We start from the raw sequence: 20,446 nt of genomic DNA on the forward strand, positions 1-20,446 counted from the left end.
CAAAGATAAACTTAAACATGAGTAAGTGTAAACCACAATTCAACAATGATAGATTTTTATGTCATGAAAAAGGAAACATAAAAACCACCTATCTACTTACTTAAGTTTCCAAAAATTAAGATTTAAATAATACATTAAAAAAAATATTAGTTGGGGATGAGGCTAAGGAAGAGAGGCCAGTGAGAGAGAGCAGAGTCTGAATTCATGCAGAAATCACAGTATAAGAATGTCTATCCATCCTCTGCAGGTTACAGAGGAAAAGACAGTGACCTGGGAAACTGAGGGAACCACCTAATAGCAAGCAACCAGGGAACGAGATGGCCAGAAATCAGACCCTGCAGTGAAATGCCTGGACTCTGATGAAGAGGAGCGTAAAACTGAGATAAGCACTAGCCTTTATGTATTTATGACTGATATGTTATATCAGAAAAGGAAGGCAGGTGGCAATGACATGTCAGCCTGCATACTTCTCATAATGCCACATCTTAATCAAAATCAGTTACTCTAGAGTTAAACACAAACCTAGGTAGTACAAACAAAGCAACAAATTACATAAATCTTTAACAATAAAGGAAGTAAGTATAACAAATTCATAAGACAGAATATGCAGCCATCAAAAACATTTACAAAGAATTTGTAACAAAATGAGAAACCACCTGTATTATTTTACAGACCCAGCATAACTATTTTAACATTTCTTGCTAGCATAGCTTATAATTTTAAGAGAAATAAGACAGAAAGGGAATGACTAAAATGTTAAGGATGAAGTTCTCTGGGTAGAACAATTATATGGACAAGCTTTCCTCTTAAGATTTTTTTCTATTTTCCAAACTTCCCATAATGAGCAAATATTATCTTACAAGCAAGCAAGCAAGGAAAAGAAAAACTCCAAAACCCAAAAACAAAACAAACAACAATCCTTCAGGATTTTTTTTTTTTTCTTTCTGTACTGGAGTTTGAAGGGTACAACTTGAGCTCCTCCTTCCCTCAGATCTCCCGTAAAGTACTTTTAAAGTAAAAAAAAAAAAAAAAAAAAAAAAAAAGAAAGAACAATTACTACCCAGAAAATGTAGAAATAACTTAGCAATATTTTCTCTACCTTAGGCACTCTTACCTTAACTTTCTTTTTCCATGCAGATTTTTGCTTCTCTTCTTCTTCTTCAATTAGTTTAAGGGCCAGCTCTTTGTTAACTTTTGGCAATTTCTAGTAAAGAAGGAAAAAACAAGTTGTTCTAAGATATCTACATTTTAACATTAAAGGTTAATAGTTCTGTAAGGAAACAATGTGGACCCAATGTGCCATCAGGTGGGCCACAAGGCATAAAAATGGCAACCTTGACCTCCTGCTGGGAACATGCCCTCCCCACACCTCTTCCCAGTGGGCTGGGAAGCAAGGTGTGTTTGGCTTACACCAGCCAGAAAGGGCCTATGACCCTCCCTTTCAACAGGAGGTCAGCAGATCCAGAACTGAAACCTCTGGCAGGAGGTGTGGGGAACTGCTAAGAGGCTGCTGATAATGCTCACTGCACTGTTTACTGCTCCCGACATGGCAAACTGCTAGAGAGAATTCCAGATTTGAGTCTGACAACTCAGGCAACACAACAAGCTATCCGTCCTCTTCCATAGTAATTAAGTAAAATACAACCCTGACAAATATAGCGAAGAGCTTGGGCAAAAGACCTCCACATCCCAGTCTCTCCTGTCAAAACACACACACACACACACACACACACACACACACACACACACACACACACATACACACACACACTAGTTGCTCTTTAAAATTCTGAGCAAATAGTCTGCAAAATGGAGAACGATTGAAGTAATTTGTAAAAAGTTACTGGCCTTTTGTACTAAAAGAAAAAATATATATAGTACATTACAAATATTTAAAATATTTTTTAAACCAATGTTCAGTGATAAATATTTGTATCACTCAGTGATTGAACTTAATGGACAGGACGCCAGAGAGACTGGAAGGCAGGAGCAGGCAGACAGGCAGCTCCTCCCTGTCTGCTCAGCGTCTGGGCTGGCATTGCACACCAACTGTTCTTCACGATGGTAGCAACAGGTGGCTCCAGCAGTAAAGGTGGACGCTGGTTTGCAGTTTCCAACATGCCCAGGACCATCCTCGTTATGCCTCAGAAGTGTCAGCCTGCGGCCCCTCCTCAGAAATCTGGGTCCTCCTCACAGGCCCTCTTCTTTCATCTTACCCTAAGGTGGCAGCTGCTTCGTGCAGTTACAATTCCCTTGTCCACACCTCAAGGTTTTGCCTTTTGAGAGCGCCAGTACCTGGATGACAGTCATCTACACAAAACGCTAACAACTTAACCATGCTGTTTGTTTCCTGATAGTCTAGTGACCATTCCTATGAACTAGAGAGCCTGAGAACGTGCACAAGTCAATAAGAAATGAGGATTAGCAGAGCTCTAATATTCATCAAACTGAAAACCCATCTGACAATGGCCATCAGATTTTTCTCTGGGCTGGTGATAACATCAGTCATTCTAGATTATTTCCAACAACACTTTACCATCCGCCCTCACAAACAAAATACACAAAAACGTAAGTAAAGACGTGAATTAAAGATGAAAAACCATGAAGAGAAAGGCACGTCTATTGGGAATAATACACAAAATGAAAATTTACTATTTTTCACTGGTAAATTCAATGATGAATACAATATTTACCTTTAATTGGACTCTCTGTGCACGTGTTTCTTCTATCTTCTGTCTAATTTTATCTTTCCTATATTCTTCATAAGCAAATGGATTTACCATCAACTTCACCTTTTCAAAATAAAAAATATAAAATTAAATAAGAACTAGTATTTAGGAGCATGTCTCATATATATCATAACTAGTATGCCAAAGGGAAGATCCCTTATCCCAAGTAGTCTTAGGCAAGTGTAAGTAGAGAAGAAACAGCTAGGCTGTTCACCAGTCTCTAACTGTAGTTTTGTATTTACCTTGTGGTAGAGTCTAATATCCATGAAAAATCCATGCATATATGCCCGGAGAAAAGGTGATCCAATGAGATGTGTGAGCCCTGGGAAAGTTAACCAGAAAGAAGGCAGGAACTTATGAACTCTTGATGAAAACTTAAGTTTTCTTGGACAACAATTTGATTATAATAAAATTTCATTTCAGAGAAAAATCTGAGAATTGAAATTACTACTCTTGAATACCTATGGAAAAATTTAATCCATTTCATTAAAATATCATCCTTATTTTAAATGTCATATTAAATATAAAATTGACAATGAAAAAGTCTTTATGAGAACTATGACAAACTGATAAAAGAGGTTCCTCACACTATGGTTCTTAGACCCTGCAATTCCATAAACCAGTTCTGTTCTAAAAGTAATACTGGGGACCAACAGTAGATTGCCAACTTTCCACTGCCAACAGGAGATGGGAAGGGGAGGTAAGAGGAGGAACATTGTCTGCCATGATTTTCAAAGACCAAGGGACAATACTGCGACAATAGCACAGAAACAACAGTCTTCCAAAGGACAGCTGGCAAATTTACCCCCATATGTACAAGCATACTGGTACACATCCAGACCTACATTACTGGGCTGGGGATGGTGCAGGTCAGTGGTACAGTGCTTGCCTAACATATGCAAGGTCTTGAGCTTGATCCCCAGTACCACAAAAACCAAAAACAAACAACAACAAAAGACTTACATTATTGCTGGGTGTGGTGGCACATGCCTGTAATTAGAATTACTTGGGAGGTGGAGATCAGGAAGATCTTGTTTTGAGGCCAGCCCAGACAAAAAGATAGCAAGATCCCATTTCAACAAACAAGCTGGGCATGCGCCTGTGGTCCCAGGCCGGCCCCACGCAAAGATGAGACTCTGTCATAAAAACAACTCAAAGCAAAAAGGACTGGGAGTATAACCCAAGTGGCAGAGCACAAGCCTAGCAAGCGTGAGGCCCTGAGTTTAAACCCCAGCACTGAAAGACAAACAAAAGAACTTGCTCAGTTAATCTAATTGTTACAGGATTCTATTCCTTTAATATTCACTGCTGTTGTACATCTATTTGTTGCAAAGACAACTAAGCTACTCAGACTTGTGGAGTGTGGATCCTCTGTGAGCTTCCTCTTAGTAATTTGCTATGTAGCCCTCTGCGAACAATAGAACAAGATGAGCAAAACCTACTCAAGCAAGTGCTGGCTGAGTGGGATAAACATGCTGTCTGAAGGCTGGTGCGACTCAGGCAAAGGCATGGCCCCCAGGTTTAAGTCCCAACTCTCAAGTCACTACCACTGAGGCCTATGTCAAGTTACTTTCCCTTTTCTGTGCCTCAGTTTCCTTACCTATGACATGGAATCATAAAAGTGCCCACTCCATCGGTTATAAGGATTAAATGGTGATATGTAAAATGCTTATAATGTTGCCAGTAAGCTTTATAAAGTGTTTGTTGTTCCTAGAACATATTTCTTGGGTTTGCGACTTCTTTATGTAAAGTAATATAGGTTGAATATCCCTTATCTGAAATGCTTGGGACAGTTAGTATTTCAGATTTCAGAGTTTTTCAGATTTGTAATATCTGCAGAGACTTTATTGGTTGCTACAGTTTGTATCTTGAGTTTGCCCTAAGTCCAAGTGTTAAAGGCTTCGTTCCCCCAGAAGTCCTTTAAAAAAATTTTTTTTTAAAATGTTTTTGGCAGCACTGGGGCTGAACCACGTCCCCAGCCGGCCCTCTCCTCTTGCCCATTGTGATGTGTCTCCTGTGCTCCGCCACAAGGGACTGCCTCATCACAGGCCTAAAACCACTGGTCTGTCTGAGCATGGACTGTGACCTCTAAAACCGAGTCAAAACAACCCTTTCCTCTGTGTGAGTTGATTAACTCAGACATTTGCTATAGTGATGGAAAGCTGACTAACACACCAGTTGAACACACCTATCTGAAACTTTTGGATTTGGGAACGCTTTAGATTTCAGATCAGAATGCCCAGCCTGTATTAAGGATCTTCATTATTTGAAGATTTCAGTTCTACATTTGGATTAGTTATGAATAAGTTTACAATGGAACCAGGAGTTATTTACCTGCAATCACAGAGACATTTTCAAAACACTATTATACCCACACTTACTATATTTTTAAAAACTTGTTATACTTAAAGAGTACTTGAAAAAAATCACTGTTTTCCTGACACTTTTTTTTTTTTCTAGACATAGCTAGTATACTAAGAGAAACTATTTCTTATTTCAGGTACAGAAAGGCTTTAGCAGACTGAATTTACCTAAACCTTTCGCTAAGCAGAGATTACAAATTAGGACAATTTATAGTATGTTTAATATCTGATTTGGCAGAAAGGAAATACTTGGAATTAACTGATGGCTCAATTCTAATGTTCAAAATTCAAAACAAAAAGTGGAAATAAAGTTAATTTTATAAACATTTTATCATAATTTTTTTACCTAAATTTTCAAGATCTTTCTTAGTGACAAATTTGTAATCATCATAAACTGTGCTCTCTGGGTTCTCTTCTAATTCTTCTGTCAAGTTGTCCAAGAAGGAACACCACCTGGGAGCGGGCCCCAAAACCTGTGGGTGTTTATTAACAGGTTAGGAAATGTACATCCTCACTGTGTCACTAACATTTATTTTACAACCAGAGTTCCTGAAGTATAATTTTTAAATCCTTGTTTCAATTAGAATCACTGAAAAACAACTGTAACAGGTATAATGAACAAGCATATAATGAAAAAAGAATAAAGTAGAAAGAGTTTAGGCTTGTAAGGTGGGAAAACCTTACTTCATCTGGGATACAAAGATATTAATGAATGTTCTTACATTAGGACCATCAAAATACAGATAAATAATCCCAGGTACTTACAATAGCTTCCATCCATTCACTCAATACTCACACCACTCAATGTAGTATTAGAACTCCCCCAAAGCATATTTGGTACACAAGTTTCTTTTTTTTTAATTTGTTGACCATAACGTAAAAAAATCTAAAATGAGAATTACATTCTTTCAAGATTTTTCAACTAATTACTTGATCATTCCATTCCATTATGTATGATCTGCTTCATTTAATTCATTCTCAATCAAAGTTCTTGACTATAGTAAATAACAATGTGTTGCAATCTTAAAAATTGCTGAGTTTGCTGGGCACTGATGGCTCAAGCCTGTAATCCTAGCTGTTTGGAAGGCAGAAATCAGCAGGATCGTGGTTCAAGGCCAGCTTGGGTAAATAGTTCATGAGACCCTGTCTCAAAAACACACAACACAAAAAAGATGGCTGGTAGAGTGGCTAAAGTGGTAGAAGGTCTGCCTAGCAAGTGTGAGGCACTGAGTTCAATTCCCAGTTTCACCAAAAAAAAAAAAAAAAAAAAAAAAAAAAAAATTGCTGCGTTTACGGGATTTTAAGTGTTATCACAAAAAAAGTGTGAGGCAATTCATGTTGATTAGCTCATTTTAACTGTACCACAATTTACAGTATACCTTTCAAAATATGTTGTACATGATTAATATGTGCATATTAACAGTTCTGTCGATTAAATTATTTAATTTACATTTTATTCCATACACAGAATACAGACTTAACCTAAAACAGGTGGCCAGTAACCACAAGTTATCCCAATGAAAGGCTGAGGAATAAAAGACTGAACAGAATTGGGAATCAATTAACAAGATGTGAATAATTAAGTTCATAATCCCACTGTTTCCATAAAACACTGTGATTGCTGGTACATTTTTACTACTGATACACATCTGTTCCAACACTAGGCCTCACCCAACGAGATCAGTGCTTATTTCTAGGGAAATCTACTCCCTCTGGGGAAGACATGCTACGACAGAGGAATATGGGGTTCAGACAAAATGGAACTTCCAATGATGATTTGCCTGTTTATTTCAGTAATAATTAATTATGTAGGAAAAAAACCTAAGTCATAGTCAAAATTATTAAATCTAGTTTAAGCTTTTTGGAGAATGGCAGATCGGAGGAAGAGAGTTATGACAAAGGAAACAGCCCCTGATAACACCCTGTGCAGTTAAAGAAGAAAGGAGATGTAGATATGGCCATGATAATTTTAGACACATTTTTTGTATGATTAGAAGGGTGGGCCCCTGCCCCTGCCACCACAAAAGCAAAGAGGCTCATGAATGTGAAAAACAAGTTTTGATGAGTATAGGAGCTTTACAGAGAAGTTTCACATCAGTGCAATCTGTAATTTTTTTTTTTTAAATAGTGGCTTGATACCAACCATAAAAGATAAACCTTAAAGAAGGGTAAGGCATTTTAAAAAATTCCATTCAGAACACTTTGTTTAAAGTAATTTTAGGGCAGTAGCTTGAAATCAGCAAATGTTTATATTCAGTGTTCCTACACAGAAAGCAATGTTTTACCAAAGACACTGACAGTGGTCCTCCTGAAGTTTAAAATCTAGCTGCAGCAGAAAGGCATGTGTACATGTGTATATGTGCTTGTACACACACACACAGTCACATAATGCATGAACTGAGATTGCACTGAGTCCAAAGGGAGATGTGAAAGGACTTAATGTAGAATGAACACATGTGTAAGCTAGGAAACCAACAGGGTGTTTTCTGAGAGTGAAAACTTAGGCATTTGCAACTTTAGGGGTACCTACTTCCAGTCATCATAAACCTGCAGGAGCAGAGCTCTCGCAGATAAAGGTGCACTGCCTAAGAGAGAATTCTTTTAACAGAACAAAAGTATGATATTATCATTTCTAGAATATAAGACCCAAGATACTGTTGTCTTCTTGGAAAGTGAGAACTTTATAGTTTTGTTAAGTGCTGAATTGTCAGTACCTAGAATGGTGCCTTCCACGTGATAGGTGTTATTTCAACAAATGTGATAAATAAACCTTCTTATACACAAAGCACATATGAACTTCAGGCACACAGATACTAAAATTTAAAAGATCTTCTTTGGCAAAAGTATTTTCAAAATGGCCTATTTTTCTTATCTGGGTAAAACCATTCACATATCTCACCATAAAACTAGTGGATATAAGAACACATTGTAGTGAAAACTAGGACCTATTTTGACATGCAGGGGAGTCCCAAGGGACCTCAAAATAAAAGTACAGTTATCCCTTGGTATTTTTGGGAGATTGGTTCTAAGACCTTGTAGACACCTAAATATGTGGCTGCTCAAGCCCTTTATATAAAATGTGTAGTATTTGTTTATAACCTGTACACATCCTCCTATTGACTTTAAATCATATCTAAGGGCTGAGGATGTAGTGCAGAGGCAAAACATTAGCCTAGTGTATCTTAGGCCCTGGGCTCGCTCACCAGCACAGCGTAAATCATCTCTAGATTATTTATCTAATACAATACAGATGCTACGTGAATAGTTGTCATGTTTCTTAGAGAATAGCGACAAGAAAAGTTTGTACATGTTCAGTACATATTCATCTTTGTTCTTATATTTTCAATCTGTAGTTGACTGGACCTGCAGATAAGAAGAGCCTGGTGTAGTGTTACCTTTAAGGCAGTCCTGAACACCAACCACAAAGACAATGAAAACCTTTTATATTGTGTCCTGACTTCTCTTGGGGATGATGGGTAGGAATATCAAAATATTAGACTGATCTGAACTTACTTTCACAAAGTAATCTTTCATAATACCCCACAATATTCTTTTTAATTAGTTATCTGGGTTTTAATGGAATTATCTAAAAGTGCCTCTCAGGAGACAGGTCTAGTTATGGTAAATGATCTCTGCAATCAGATTCATGGCCATGAAATTTTATAGGCGGAAATATTTCCATCAAAACAAAATTAAATGTAGTGTTTGACTTTACTAATCACATGTCCTCAGTTCCTTTTCAGAGAGAAAACATCAGAACCACCCTACCCAAGTGGAAACTACTGATTTACACTGGAATTAGCTACAGATTTTATCCACATCAGAGCTTTCCTCAGAGGCCCACCACTCAGCTGCAAAAACAGCTGTCACTGTAACCAACAAGGAGGATTAACTCTCTCTGATGTACTTACAGGGGCAGCTCATTAATGTGCAAAACACCCTAGCTTTTTTCATAGGCATAAAATGTAAACACCAACAAATCTTGTAAAAAATATATATTTGCTTCCTAAATTTTGAATTTTACAACTTGAGGAAAACGTATTTTTGACCACTGATGGCTGATTACTACATCAAATGTTCCAGGTTTTCTGGGCTGGGGATATGGGTCATGGGCAGGGCATGTGCTTAAAAGGTCCCGATTCCCAACACCCCGAAGAGAAAAAACAAATACAAGAAAAAAGTATAGCTTCATGTTTTCTGTATGTCATCAGATTGCTATATATTCTACACACTAGCTTATTTATACACCTTTTCACACACCTTACGAATTTTACTGTAGAAAACTGGCTAAGGCTGCTCCATTTTAAAGTTCTGTTATCTGTTTCTGCTTTTAATTCATAGGAATTTCCTAAAGCCACAGATCAGTAAAAGTAGAAAACGGATTCATCAGATTGCTAAAAGGAGCTTAATGACAATCCCATCACCCAATCTCAATACAAATATTTGGTCTTCCAAAATATGAAAATCAAACATGGCTCTGAGAAGTCCTCAGCTCACATGCAGCCAAGTATGTGCTTGCTAATCTACTCAGGCAGAAGAACCAATTTTAAAGCACATAAAGTAAACCAGCAGCCCCAGTCTATCATCTGCTTTGGTGACAACATCTGATCTTTAAGATGGTAGCTAGAGATACTTAGTTTTAAACTCAAATTCTCCTATGTTCTTGTTATGGACAAGAGCAGTTAGAAGTAAGAAAAAGGATGAGTATTAAAATTCTTAGTAAGTTGACAGACAAAATACTCCCCTCCCCCATTCAACTTTTGTAAAGTCACTGGGTCACATCCCAAAGCTGAGCTGAGGCACACACATACACAAAAGACTGAGGATTAATGGATAGGTGGCCTTAACAGATCGAGGTGATGAAAACAAAACACTATTGGTATTATAGACAAATAACCAAAATGTACCAACTCAGTATAAATGCCACATTTTTTCTACTTCTAATGCTTCGAAAAGTCACTATTTTACCTATTAATATGAAAGACAGGAAAATAGTTGATAATACAGAATGATTAATGAACTTGAAATTATTATCTTGGGTTTTCAACTATTGATTTAAAAGACAATTTAAAATAGTTTGCCAACTGAGAAAATTCTTAACTACCTTTCTCTTTTTTTAGTGGCACCTTAGTGCCACTAAAAAACTCAGGGCTTACTAGACAGGAGCTCCATGGTTCTAGTGCTTTTTGCCCTAGTTACTTTTCAGATTGGGTCTTTTTGGTCAGGCAGGCCTGGACTGTGATTCTCCCACCTACATAGCCTGTGTAGCTGCGGTGACAGGCGTGTACTGCCACACTCAGCTTTTTTTGTTGAGATGGGGATCTCACTAATTTTTTGCCTGAGCTGGACTTGAACCACAGTCCTTGTGATTTCTGCTTCCTAAGAATCTGGGGATTACAGCAGTAGGCCACCTTGTCTGATCAAGAAAATTTTCTCTTCCAATTTTTCTTCCATTATTGCTTGAAAGGCTCACCGGAACCAGCATGTATTTTCAAATTCTGACAGCTGAGGCTTACTAATAAGCGACCACAAGCCTGAGAGGAGAAACTGGGTGAGCCAGAGGGAGCGGCTAGTCTTTAAGTGTGTAATTGCATTTGCAATATAATGAGCTATCTAACTGCACATCCAAGTTTGCATGCATCTGTGTGAGTAATTATGAGTCATTTGAAGGTATTCTATTTGTAGTGTTTTGTTCTCTATTCCTAAAAATCAGATTAGCAACTGAGCAATTTAATTTCAACATTTTTAAATACCTTTTCAAAAATAGAAGAAAAATTATCTGCCACAATTCAATTTGATTTAGCTTTTGAAAAAGCAGTTTAGACACTGAAGGGAAATAAGAAAAGACCAACAGGGGAAAAAAAGAAGTTTATGCCACTGTCTCACTGGCAGGGGATTAAGGAACAGTTAATGCGTGTGGGGCTGCGGGAGTACAGGTGCCCATGCTTAGGAGCTAGGGGAGATAGGATGCCTCAGGTGAGCACTCATACAAAATTAAAGCTGCTAGTGAGAACTACAGAGAGCTTTCAGGGAACAACGGCAGCCCCCAAGCACTGTTAAGTGACAGTGAGTGAATACAAAAACGTATTAACCTTCAAGGACAGACAGAAGAGGAGATGCCGTGGTTTAAGAGATTGCACCTGGTGAACACAAGTGTATGGAAGTGGGCAGCAAGGAGAAAGGAGCATAGAGTCTTCCTCCACTCCTGGAAGACGGGATGAAGCACAGGTGTGAACGAGGAGGGCCATGGGGCTGAGAAAGACCTACAGAGACCCCCCCAAATGGAGACCAGAGCATAAGTGTCCCGAAAGGGGGCCAGAGCTGCCTCATATGGCCAGGGGGAAGTGGGAAACAACAGGCACAGGCAACTGGAGCTGTGGGCTACGACAACTAAATGTCATCTACCTGTCAGAACACAGGACCCTCAGCTTCTATTCCCAGCCCCTAGAACACCACAAACTACTCATCCATTGCTGTACTTGTACCCCAGCCAATCTAACCCGACACCTCAGCAAGAGCCTGGGATTCTTCTCCGGAGAAAATGAAAGCTACTGCCTCATTCCTAAACAGCAACAGAAAGCCAAAGGACTTGCAGCACTAATCCAACCAACAGTAACCGTCAGGGAGCGTCCCTTTCACTGGACACGAGTGAGCAAAAGGAAGGAGACCCCACGCTCAAGGCACTTACACCCAGAAAGGGAGCAACAATCCAGGGAAAGCAAGAGTGTGGCTGAGGAAAGCCCCGTGGGGAAAATAAAGCAGAAGTGTGATGGAGAACAGAGGGAAGAGGAAGGCGGGGATGACAGCCTGACACAGTCCTGCAGAGGGAGTGACTATGGAGAAGATCTGGCAAATGCAATGGCCTTGAGGTCAGAATTGCTCGGTGTGTGTGCTGGTCAGCACAAAGACCTGCCCAGTATGGCTTGAACAGAGTGTGGGAGAGCTGGGGCTGGATCACATGGGGTCTTGCAGGCCACTGCAGGAATTTTGCCTTTACTCGGTCTGCCCACTGCTGGACCTTACCTTTTACTGAATGAGATGGAAGCCATTGGAGGCTGCTGGGCACAGGACTGACACAATCTGACTTGCATTTATGAGGATCTCACTGGCAAAAGGCTGGGAGACTTGTTGGTTCCAAGTATTTAAGGAATCTCTGTTCAATCATTAACTGACAATTAAGCAAACCAAATAGAGCCTTCAGTAGGCCCATGTAACAAAGACATCAGATTTTATAGAACTACTCCTGGAGATTCACTAGACAAACAAATAATAACAAACCTGGGGTAGAGGTAGTGGGAAGGCTGAGTTCCGTAATTTCCAAATTATCTTATTTAAAGCATCTAGTTTTCAACAAAAAGTTTTAACACATGCAAAAAAAAAAAAAAAAAACCCACGAAAATCATAGCTCATATTCAGGGGGAGAAAGCAGTCAATAGAACCCATCTGAAAGAGACAGATCCCTTTAGTAAGTCATAAAGACATTCAGCATTGATGAATGGATGGACAAGATGTGTTCTGGCCACACAAAGGAGGAGGCACAGATATGTACTACAACATGGATGAACCTTGAAAACATAAGGGAAAAATAAACCACATACTGCGTGACTCCCTTTATATGGAATGTCTATGAAAGGCAAACCTGTAGAGGCAGAAACGAGATCAAGGGTTGTTGCCAGGAGCTGCAGGGAGGGAACAGAATAGGGAATGACTGGTAAGGGGCTTCCTTCTAGCGTGATGAGATGTTGTGGAGTTAAGACAGTGGTGACCATCGCACAATTCTGAATATATTAAAAAAACACTGGATTACACACTTTAAAAGGGTAAATGTTAGAGTATGTGAATTACATATTAAAGCTTCTGTTTTGTTTGGCAGTACTGGAGGTTGAACTTAGGACCTCAGGCATGCTAGGCAGGTGCTTTATCACCTAGAGCCACTCAGCCAGCCCTTCTGAGATAAGGTCTTGCTTTATGCCGGGGCCAGCATGGACCTCGATCCTTCCCTGAATAACTGGGATGACAGGTGTGCACCACTGCACCCAGTCATTGGTTGAGATGGAGCCTCAAGAACTTTTTGCCAGGGCTGGCCTCAACTGATCTCAGCCTCCAGAGTAGCTAGGATTATCGGCTTAAATCACCTCACCCCAGCTAAAGCTGTTACTTTTTAAAACTTGAATTAAGGATCACACATTGCACTATATCATTAGGTCTTTTTACTTGCCTCTAACCTAGAAGAGTCCCCTCTACCGTTCTTGCTTTTCAGGTGTTGACGTTTCTAAGTGCTCGAGGCCAACTGGGTTGCAGAGGTCCCACAATCTGGGACTGCTCCTCATAATCAGATCCAGTTCAGCATTTCTGGCAAGAATTCACAGGGGATACTGTGCCAAAGAACAATTGAGGCTGTTTCTACATTTAGTGCTTGGCATTGCTTGATTAATACTGGTGAAGTCCTGAGTCTGTTGCATTTCATTTTCATGAACCTTTATACTTTTGTATTTTTCATCATTTTCTGACTCTGCTGTAAAATGAGGTTCCAACAAGGGGTGTCCAACAAGGGTTTGTCTGGGGACCAACTCCCTGGAGACAGTCAGTCTTAATTGCCTAAAAGCCACCCTGGGCTAGAGACGAGAGACCAGAGAGATGCGAGAGTTACTTATTGACTCCCTCGCCCCCATAACCAAAGAGGAAAGACAGACAGGATTGGGGGTGGATACATCTCAGTTCTTTTCAAAAGGAGATGGAAGGAAATTACGTTTAGGCAAACTGATCTAAGAAGTATGTGCTTATGGATGTGATATCCTGTTTTCTTATTTCACCAAACGAAAAGACACAAAATCAATCTACTCATTTTCCTTTTCAAAAGAATTTTTTGATGGTAGTATGGATTGAACTCAAGGCCTCACACTCTCTAGGCCAACAGTATGCTACTTGAGCCATAGCCCCAGTCCTTTTGTTTTTAGTTCATCTTTCAGATGGTATCTCCTGCTTTTGCACATATGGTCCTCCTATCTCTGCCTTCCATGTAGCTGGGATTATAGATGTGCACAACCATGCCTGGCCTTTTTTTCCCTTCAGTGCTAAGGGTGTTTCTCAGAGCTTTTCACATGCTAGACAAGCATTCTACCATAGAGTTACATCCCAAGCCCTTCCTTTAAAAACCTTTAACATTTACTTGAAGAGTTAGAATTTGCAGAGGAAGTTTCTGGGACCAAAGTAACAATTTATTAAATACTGAATGCATATATCTATTGGAGGTTTATGAACTTAGCAGTATTCAGAACATACAAGCTTTGTGAAACAAGATACTCCTGCTAAGTTTAGGAATCAGGGAAACAGAATTACTCTCAAACAAACCACTGCAGTTTACATGAGCAAAAAATGAATTCAAAACCAAGAAATCTCTTAAAGTTCTCTCAGCTATTCAAAACTAGAATTATTTAATCAGGTTATTCTAATTTGAGGTAGAAATACAGAGCTTTGCATCTCTACTTTTCATGAAAATGTTTTTACAAATTAAGCAGTGTGGCGAAATCCTCAGCTTCCATTTCCCTTCAATGCTGAAGGAAAAAAGAGGGGGAAAGGGGAGGGGATTGAGGGGAGGTGACAGGAGGGAAGAAGGAAAGACTTAAAATGGTCCCAATCGTTTCAAAGTCCACTGTTAGATGAATGAGAAAAACAGACGTTTCTTTTTAAGGTATCCCATCCATTCTTTCCTGAAGAGCCTGGCCTAGCACCTCAGCTACGAATCACCATTTGAGGTTTATCATCATGTTACACTTGAAATTCCAGAGCAGTTTCCTAGCTTTCACATCCAGAGTTTGCAATAACAATGACACTAAGCAATGTTAAAGTCCTCTGCTTCCAGTCTTTTCCTCTTCCAACTTCCTAACTACACTAAACCTTGTACACCCACACACCCCATGGGTACTAAAGGCACAAGGCCAATTTTATCACAAGAGAATGTATTTATCTTTTGATCACACACCTGGTAATAAGTATTCCCCAAGATCTTGTTTTGTCATTTTATTCCTGCCAAGAGTCACACAGATGGTCTAGTCTGTTATCCCTGGTTGTTAGCACATCAGTCATTTCCGGTTCTAACCAACTTCCTTGCAGGAAAAGTGTTTATTAAAAAGTTCTGAACACATTCTTACTGCATTCTGAATCTCAATTCTAAAGTCTACGTAAAAACTAAGGATGCCATAATGTTTAAAAATACTCAAAGAAAAGGAACTTGTCAGAGACTAAGGAATAATACAACTTTAAAAATTCTATGAATACTTTTTCAGGTTCTACACCATAGCAGTGTTATCCTAGGAAGGTCACAAGTAAGCAGTTATTCATTACCTTTAGGAGGTCATGTACAGAGCTACAAACCCTGAGGAACACATTTTAAGTTAAGGCAAAATAAGATTTCCCAAATGCCCCCCAAATAAAGCCAAAGAAGAACGTGATTCTGGCATAGAAGAGGTTAAAAGAACCCAACGTGGACTCAATTAATAAAATGTGGCTAATAGTAAAAGTACTTAAGTAGCTTTCTACAACCCTAGGTGCAATGTCTACTACATCAGCGTTAAACATACCTACTTGTCTCTGAAGTGATTAAAAGGATCCCCGCACATGCAACACTATTAAAGATCCTGTTGGGATGTGAGGAGGGAAGTAGTGGTGCACACACTACTTTTTTTTCAGTGAAGTCTCAGGAAAGCTCCTGAAGACTTCATGCAAAGTCTAGTAATCCTCACAAAGACTGGAGAGCTTTGCAAAAGATTATACACCTAATGAGGTCTTAGACACAGAGTGAAAGAGAACACTACAAGTTCAAGGCCAGCCTGGGCTACACAAAGACATCTTATCAAAGGGGGGGGGGGGCGTTGGGGAGGGAAGGAAAAGAAACATGTAATTTGGTTGGGATGGTGATGAGAGGTAGTTGAACCAAAGACTGAACTTTGGGCTCCAAAAGGAAATGCACAGTAAGGAAGAAAACCCACTGACTTGATAAAGGGAAGCATGCCAACAGGTCTGCAAGGACAGCCTTGCTCTTAAAACTGAACTCAAGCAGCACGCTGATTTGTACCCAGCTCCAACAATGAACAGCATTCTTTAAGAGAGGTTTACAACACAAACTTCATGTGACTGTCCATGGAAATGAACCAGAAAAATGATGAAAACTCCTTCCCAGGAGGCAGTTTAACCTCCTCCATGGGACAGTGAACTTGAAGACAATTCAACATTTCCAGGACTGAACTGCACCTCTGCTCCATCTCATCTCTGAGAGTGGTTACCATTCATTCCATTCCTTTCCTGTCTCACCCACCACTCCCAAAGAACCACCAAACTCTGTTGATGTACCTCCTTAATGTCTCTTTCACCTAACTCCTCCCTCACCATGTCCACTGCCTTAGAGGGAGTCCTCATTACCTGTTCTAATCAGTTACAATGTGTCCTATTCTCTGCTTCCAAAACACTGCCAGCCCACAGGCAGAATAATCTGACACATGTATCTGACTTTCACAGCCCTGAAAAAAACTCTTCAAAGGTTAAACCACTCTACTTAAAACCAAAAGCCAAAATATTAACATGGTACAATAGGTGTAACATTGAAGATTTAAACTTCAGCACCTCTCCAGTCTCATCTCTTGCCCCTCACTGGCCCCGGAAAGACCCAGGCTCCTCCCAAACACACTAAACTGAGTAAGGCTCATGTGTTTTTCAAATTCCCTGTACACAGAATGGTCTCCCTGATTCCTCCACCCTTCTCACCTTCACTAGGTGATTTTAACATATCCTTAAAATTTCAATTCAAATCCCACCCATAACCCTGCTACTGATGGGAAGTTGATTTTTTTTGTGTGTGCCCTGCAAGATCTTGTATATATCAGTCCCTATCACCTGTATTATCTGTGGTTAGGCAGCATGGTCCATGTCTTAAAATGTCCTTGATCTCTCTTTAGTGCAGGCACGTGAAAGATGCCCATTAAGTATGTGTGTAATGAAGGACCAGCCCCTCCAAAGACTCAAACTACCAACTAATTAATATACACTATTCAGTTAGGCCCACAAATTAAAACACAGGGTGGTATCCCCTCTTCCCCTACCTTTTTCTGTTTGTTTTTATGAGACAGAGTCTGAGGCCAGCCTTAGAACTTGGTATCCTCCTGCCCAAGCCTCTGAGTGCTGTTGCTTTTTGAGTAACCCATATAAAAACAAATGATGCTTGCAGATTAAAAACAATGAGATACTACCATACATCTACTACAATGGCTAAAACCCAGAACACTGACAACATCAGATGTTGGTGAGGATGTGAAGCAGGAACTCTCATTGCTGGAAGGAATGCAAAGTGGATAGCCACCATGTTGGAAGAAATTTGGCAGTTTCTCACAAAACTAAACATACTGCTATCATACAATCTAACAATCAAGCTTTTGACATTTACCCAAAGTGCAAACTGACATGCACATGAGGACATGAGGTGTGGCTCAAGTGGTGGAGCACCTGCCTAGCGAGTGCGAGGCCCCGAGTTCAAACCCTGGTGCTAGAAAAACACCTTTGCACATGGATACTCAGAGCAACTTTATTCACACTGCCAAAGCCTGAAGCAACCAAATGTCCTTTCACAGGTATATGGACAAACAAATCCATTTTATAAATGGATAAAAAAAATCCATATACAACACTTTTCAATAAGAAAAAGAAATAAGACATTAAGTCACAAAAAGGTACACAGGAACCTTAAAAGTATATTACTCACTGGGCACAGTGGCACATGTCTGTAATCCCAGCACTTAGGAGGCTGAGGCAGGAAGATCTTGCGTTTGAGACCAGCCTAGGCCACAAAGTGAGACTGTCTCAAACCTACCCCACTTCCCTACCCCCTCCAAAAAAAATAAATAAAAGGAAAAAGAAGCATATTTTTAAGGGAAAGAAGCCAATTTGAAAAAGAGTACATACTTTATGAGTTCAACCATATGACAATCTATAAAAAAGCAATGCCAAGGAGACAGTAAAAAGGTCAGGGATTACTGGGAGCTTGGGGCTGCAGGAGAGATGAACAGGTGGAGTGTAAGAGATATTCAATGATGTTATGTGACACTGACATGGTGGGTACATGCCATCATACAATCGCTGATACCCATAGTGTGTATAACACCATAAGTAAACAACTAGTGCAAGCTTCGAACTTTGATGACGGTGTGTCAAGGTGGTTCAAGTGCAATGAGTGTGCCCCTCTATTACAGAATGCTGATGGTGGGAGGGAGATACAAGAATTCTGTCCTTCCCACCAAATTTTGCTGTGAATCAGAAACTGCTCTAAATAATAAAGGTGACTGAATGGAGGATATCATCACATGCAGATATGAAGAAGCATGGACAGCACATCTAACCTTTCCTTTCATGTCTGACTACCATCATTTATAACTTGCTTTTCAACCAAGAACACTATTCTGTCCCACAGGAAGGTAAATATTTAGCTAAGTACAGTGGTGTGTGCCTGTGGTTCCAACTACTTAGGAAGCTGAGGCAGGAGGGATCACTTGAGCCCTGAAGTTCAAGACCAGCCTGGGCAACATAGTGAGATCTTGTCTCAAAAAGAGAGAGAGAGAGAGAGCGCAAAACAAACAAACAAACAAACAAAAAACAGGACAGTAAGTATATAACTTAACTGAGCATTCGTGCCTAAGTAAATATCAAGTATCCATTCTCATTTTATAATTTTCCATCACAACCATTTAAAGTACCATTAATAAATCAAAGCTAATCCTACCTCCAAACTCCAAAAAACACAGGGGAAAAGCTGGTAACATGGAAGCAAAAACATGGGCAGATGAAGGGTTCATTCCATTTCTCCTTACTTTTATGTATATTTAAAACTTTTTAATAACATTCAAAACAATAAAGTATCAATACTGTGCGCATTCCTTCAAGTCAGCATGGAATTGGTGCAAGCCTATGAAGTTCTAGGAAGCAGGGACTCAACAAAAGGTAAAACACGCACAGCAGGGCACACCTGTGATCCCTGCACTCAGGAGGATGGAGAGTTCAAGGCCTGAGCTACATAATGAGACCCTGTATAAAAACAAATGAAAAACAAAACAAAAACTAAAACAGACATGTTATCTCATGGATGATATCCCAAAAGCAGATAAATGTTCTTGGAATTTGAGAACACTGAATCAAAGTAAAGACAGTGTAAATGTACAACTTTCTTACCATTTTCTGTATAAGCTAGGCATTTTAATAGAATGTAGCCAAAATTTCTTGCTTATTTGTATAACCTGCCCTTTGTCCAGTGCATGCTAGGCAACTGCTCTACTACTTAGCTACAACCTTAGTCCCCTATTTTTTCTTTTTGGCAATACTGGAGTTTGAACTCGGGGCCTCAGGCTTGCCAGGCAAACACTACCACTTAAGCCATGTCTCCAGTCCTTTTTTCGCTTTAGTTTGTTTCTCAGATAGTATTTTGTGCTTTTGCCTACTCTGGCCTAGGTCTGAGATCTCATCTCTGCCTCCCAAGTAACTAGGGTTATAGAAGTGTGTCACCATGCTTGGCCTGCCTTCTGTTTTTAAGGAAACAAAACAAAACAAAATAAAAACAGGTAGTGGGCACATTAACCAAAGAAACTGACACTAGATTCAGTCAGGCAGTCTCAGTAACTAAAACCAATTGCTGTTTGAACACAGTACTCTAACCCCTGACGCCAATGTGACCACACTAACAGGACAAAAGAACACGAGATTTACTTCCGACTCTGTGTTGTCCAAAACCAGAACAGCAGAGGTCAGCTTAGAAGGTTCCAAAATGGAGGGTAGAGCTGGAGCCAAGAGATAAGGCCTTGGGTCAGTTCTGGATTCAAACTAGCACCTGAACAGGAAGTTGTCATTTAGTTTCAAGAAAACTTGCCAGACATGAATCTACTTAAGAAAAAACAAGTACCATTTGGTACATTAACACAATACAATAGATACCATATGTGCAGCAAATATTTCCATATGGAGATTATATAAAATTTTACCCAATCAGAACTGACATTAACTTTTTAAAATGTGGTGGATGCTTTGAAAATTGCTTCCTGATTTTCACACATTAATGCTCTATGCATGTCTGCCATTCTTATGCCTCAATAATTTGTGATGGGAAATGGAGAGGATTTCCTCTGTAGAGAAAAATGCCACAGATACTATTACTGCCTGAAAGTGTTTAGATTAAAACAGGAAGCTCCATTTCCTCTTTGTAAAGTCACAAACAACTTGTTTGCATTACAACAGAATATGTATGTATTAGCCACCTGACCTCCCATTTCACAGTTAAGAATATATAAAAGAAAAATTACAAACAGAACATCACTGCCTTAT

At 39.6% G+C, this 20,446-nt stretch overlaps 1 protein-coding gene across 3 annotated transcripts in view; it reads right to left on the reverse strand.

The window, feature by feature from the left end:
* The window catches only part of Nol10 (nucleolar protein 10), an 84,425-nt gene that overhangs the window by 18,455 nt on the left and 45,524 nt on the right, over positions 1 to 20,446 (reverse strand). For all 3 annotated transcript variants that reach the window (XM_074049166.1, XM_020171858.2, XM_020171857.2), the window contains 4 exons: positions 5,439 to 5,565; positions 2,972 to 3,051; positions 2,694 to 2,792; positions 1,115 to 1,204 (listed from right to left, as the gene is read on the reverse strand). In XM_074049166.1, the coding sequence (XP_073905267.1) occupies positions 1,115 to 1,204; positions 2,694 to 2,792; positions 2,972 to 3,051; positions 5,439 to 5,565 (396 nt within the window). The remainder of the gene's footprint in view (positions 1 to 1,114; positions 1,205 to 2,693; positions 2,793 to 2,971; positions 3,052 to 5,438; positions 5,566 to 20,446) is intronic.

Source organism: Castor canadensis, chromosome 12 (assembly GCF_047511655.1).
Source record: "Castor canadensis chromosome 12, mCasCan1.hap1v2, whole genome shotgun sequence".
In the NCBI taxonomy this organism is placed as follows: domain Eukaryota; kingdom Metazoa; phylum Chordata; class Mammalia; order Rodentia; family Castoridae; genus Castor; species Castor canadensis.